General features: G+C 37.4%; 1 protein-coding gene across 1 annotated transcript; it reads left to right on the forward strand.

Moving 5' to 3' along the window:
• On the forward strand, positions 1-1,205 carry LOC108366348 (multidrug resistance-associated protein 1-like). Its single transcript, XM_017620723.1, has 2 exons — positions 1-404; positions 846-1,205. Exons 1-2 carry the CDS (start codon positions 42-44, stop codon positions 942-944), a joined length of 462 nt encoding a protein of 153 aa, XP_017476212.1. The 5' UTR covers positions 1-41; the 3' UTR covers positions 945-1,205.
• Positions 1,206-2,586: the final 1,381 nt, after the last annotated feature.

Raw genomic sequence — 2,586 nt, forward strand, 5'->3', positions numbered from 1 at the left:
TCAAGTTGATGAATGTTGAGATGTTGATAGTTGCGTTCTAGATGCTTCACGATTTGCAGGTTTTTACAAATACCGGCAAGAAGGGTGTGGCTTCAATCAAGCCGCCAATCATTAAATCATTTGGTGGAGTATTTTTGCTTGGTTCGCTAATGAAGTTGATTTGCGATGTATTAACTTTTGCACAACCTCAAGTGCTAAGTTTAATTATTGGCCTTGTCGAAGATAACTCCGAAGACAAAGAGGACAGGCAACCCCAATGGAAGGGCATACTTTATGCGGCACTTCTTTTTATTACTGCTGGTGCACAAACTTTTATGTTGGGACAGTATTTTCATAGCATGTTCGTTGTTGGTCTACGTATACGCACAGCGCTGATCAATGCAATATATCGTAAAGCTTTACTTATAGCAATTTCAGTTTAAATGAAACCTTTTTCAAATTACGTGAAACCTTTTTCAAGTGAAATGAAACCTTTTTCAGCTTAAGCGAACCCATTTTCAAATTAGATGAAACCTTTTTCAGATAAATCGAAACCTTTTTCTAATTAAATGAAACCTTTTTCAGATTCAATATAACTTTATTCAAATTAAATGAAACTATTTTCAAATTAAATGAAACATTCTTAAAAGGAAGTTTTTTTTAATTTGAATAAAGTTTCATTGAATCTGAGAAGGTTTCATTTAATTTGAAAAAGGTTTCGCTTTATCTGAAAAAAGTTTCATTTAATTTGAAAACGGTTTCGCTTGACCGGAAAAAGGTTTCATTTAATTTGAAAACGGTTTCGCTTTGTTTGAAAATGGTTTAATTTAATTTGAAAAAAGTTTCATTTAAGCTGAAAATGCTATATATCGAATGCAACACGTAAGGAAGCGACAGTAGGAGAAATTGTAAATTTGATGGCGGTCGATGCACAACGCTTTATGGATTTAACAACATATTTATGATTTGCTCAGCGCCATTACAAATTGCGCTAGCTATGTACTTCTTGTGGCTACAATTGGGACCCTCAGTGCTAGCTGGCTTAGCTGTGATGATCATTTTGATTCCAGTCAATGGTGTTATTGCAAATCGCATTAAAGTATATCAAATATGTAATAGTTTGAATTATATACCTATGTAATTATTGTTTACTGTCAGCCGAGGTGGCCACTACCTTTCATCGTGAATAGCAAATGTCAATAAGTCACAATAATAAAACAAGAACATTCAGCGGCAGTTCAACTTTGAATCTTGAAGCGATTAGTTTTATAACTGCATTCTGCGGATAGGGTCCGAAAAATGGAAAATACCATGAATAAGACTCAGTTGGCTACAGAATTGGGAGCAGTGGGTGTAATTTTTGCTAAAGATGCCACAGTTGCAGATTTGCGTGCGATGTACTCCGCAAAACTTGGGAAAAATTCTACGAGAAAAAAGAATTCCGATCAGGCGATACAGAGTAATTCCGAGAAAAGCTGCGCTGACGATCGTAAGTTAAATACGAATGATGAAAGCGAACAAAAAAATTTGAACGATTCGCCGGGAGAGCCGAAAACGAAAACCGCTATTCAGTTATACGAAATCCAATTGGAAGAAGAATTGCTAGATGCAAAGTTGCGTGTATTGGAGAAAAAGAAGCGAATTTTTCAATTGGAATCAGGCATGTGTTCTCCATTAGTTCAGCAATTTATGAAACCCAGCTATAAAGACGTTAAGCATTTGGTTCCGTTATTCAGCGGTTCTGCCGACTACGACGCCGAGAAGTGGCTTGGAGATTTTGAACGAGCGTGTGACACGATTAATGCTGAATTCTTCCGTCAATCCATGAAAAGTGAATCAGAAGCCGAATTATTTTTACGCCCCGATTGTTCAGCAACATATTCAGAAATTCGAGCAAATTTTTTAGCGAATTTTGGTCACATTTATTCCGTCAGTGAGGTTATTGACAAATTACGAAAAACCACATTCCAATCAGCAAAAACAAGTGTGATGGGTTATATTTTAAAAATGCAAGAAATTGCATCAAGAGCTCATATTGAAGAAGAGCAAACCGTTCAGTTAATTATTGCTGGGTTCCAAGATACCTCACCACACATTGCCGTTCTGTATCCAGCTACAACCATTATTCGCTTGAAAGAATTGTCGCATAAGTATGCACAATTGCATGAAGTGTCACGTTCAAAACTTCAGATTTTTTCTCAACCGCCCCCTAGTGCTCGACCAAAATCGCAATCATTTTATTCATCATCGGTTGGAGTTCTTCCTATTTCCGAATCCAACATTCAATGCTACAATTGTTCGGGCTATGGCCACCGTTCTGCGCCTGTTCAGCGAGAGAGCGAGAGAAAGGTTCCTGCTTTCGATGTGGATCAACTCAGCATCAACTTAAAAATTGCCCGAAGCCGAAACCACCACCGACAAGCAATCAAGTTGCTTTAATTGATGATGTTGGAGAATCGTGTATAGCTCTTGAAAAGCTTAATAAGGTGAGTGTTACTTTTCTGACTGATGGTTCTGTGCACATAAGTAAGAGTTTGGTTTCTCTTCTCGATTCAGATAGTCCAATTAGTTTGGTGAAGCATTCAGCGGTCCCAAGGCAACTAATGC

The sequence above is a fragment of the Rhagoletis zephyria genome, unplaced genomic scaffold, assembly GCF_001687245.7.
Source record: "Rhagoletis zephyria isolate East Lansing unplaced genomic scaffold, Rhagoletis_zephyria_1.1 Rzeph_scaffold_02238, whole genome shotgun sequence".
NCBI lineage: Eukaryota > Metazoa > Arthropoda > Insecta > Diptera > Tephritidae > Rhagoletis > Rhagoletis zephyria.

Excerpts from the sequence above, each read along its gene's own strand:
- LOC108366348 (XM_017620723.1), top strand. The coding sequence starts at position 42 with ATGCTTCACGATTTGCAGGTTTTTACAAATACCGGCAAGAAGGGTGTG. Across the intron at positions 405-845 it reads TATATCGTAAAGCTTTACTT|ATATCGAATGCAACACGTAA; the intron begins ATAGCAATTTCA and ends TGAAAATGCTAT.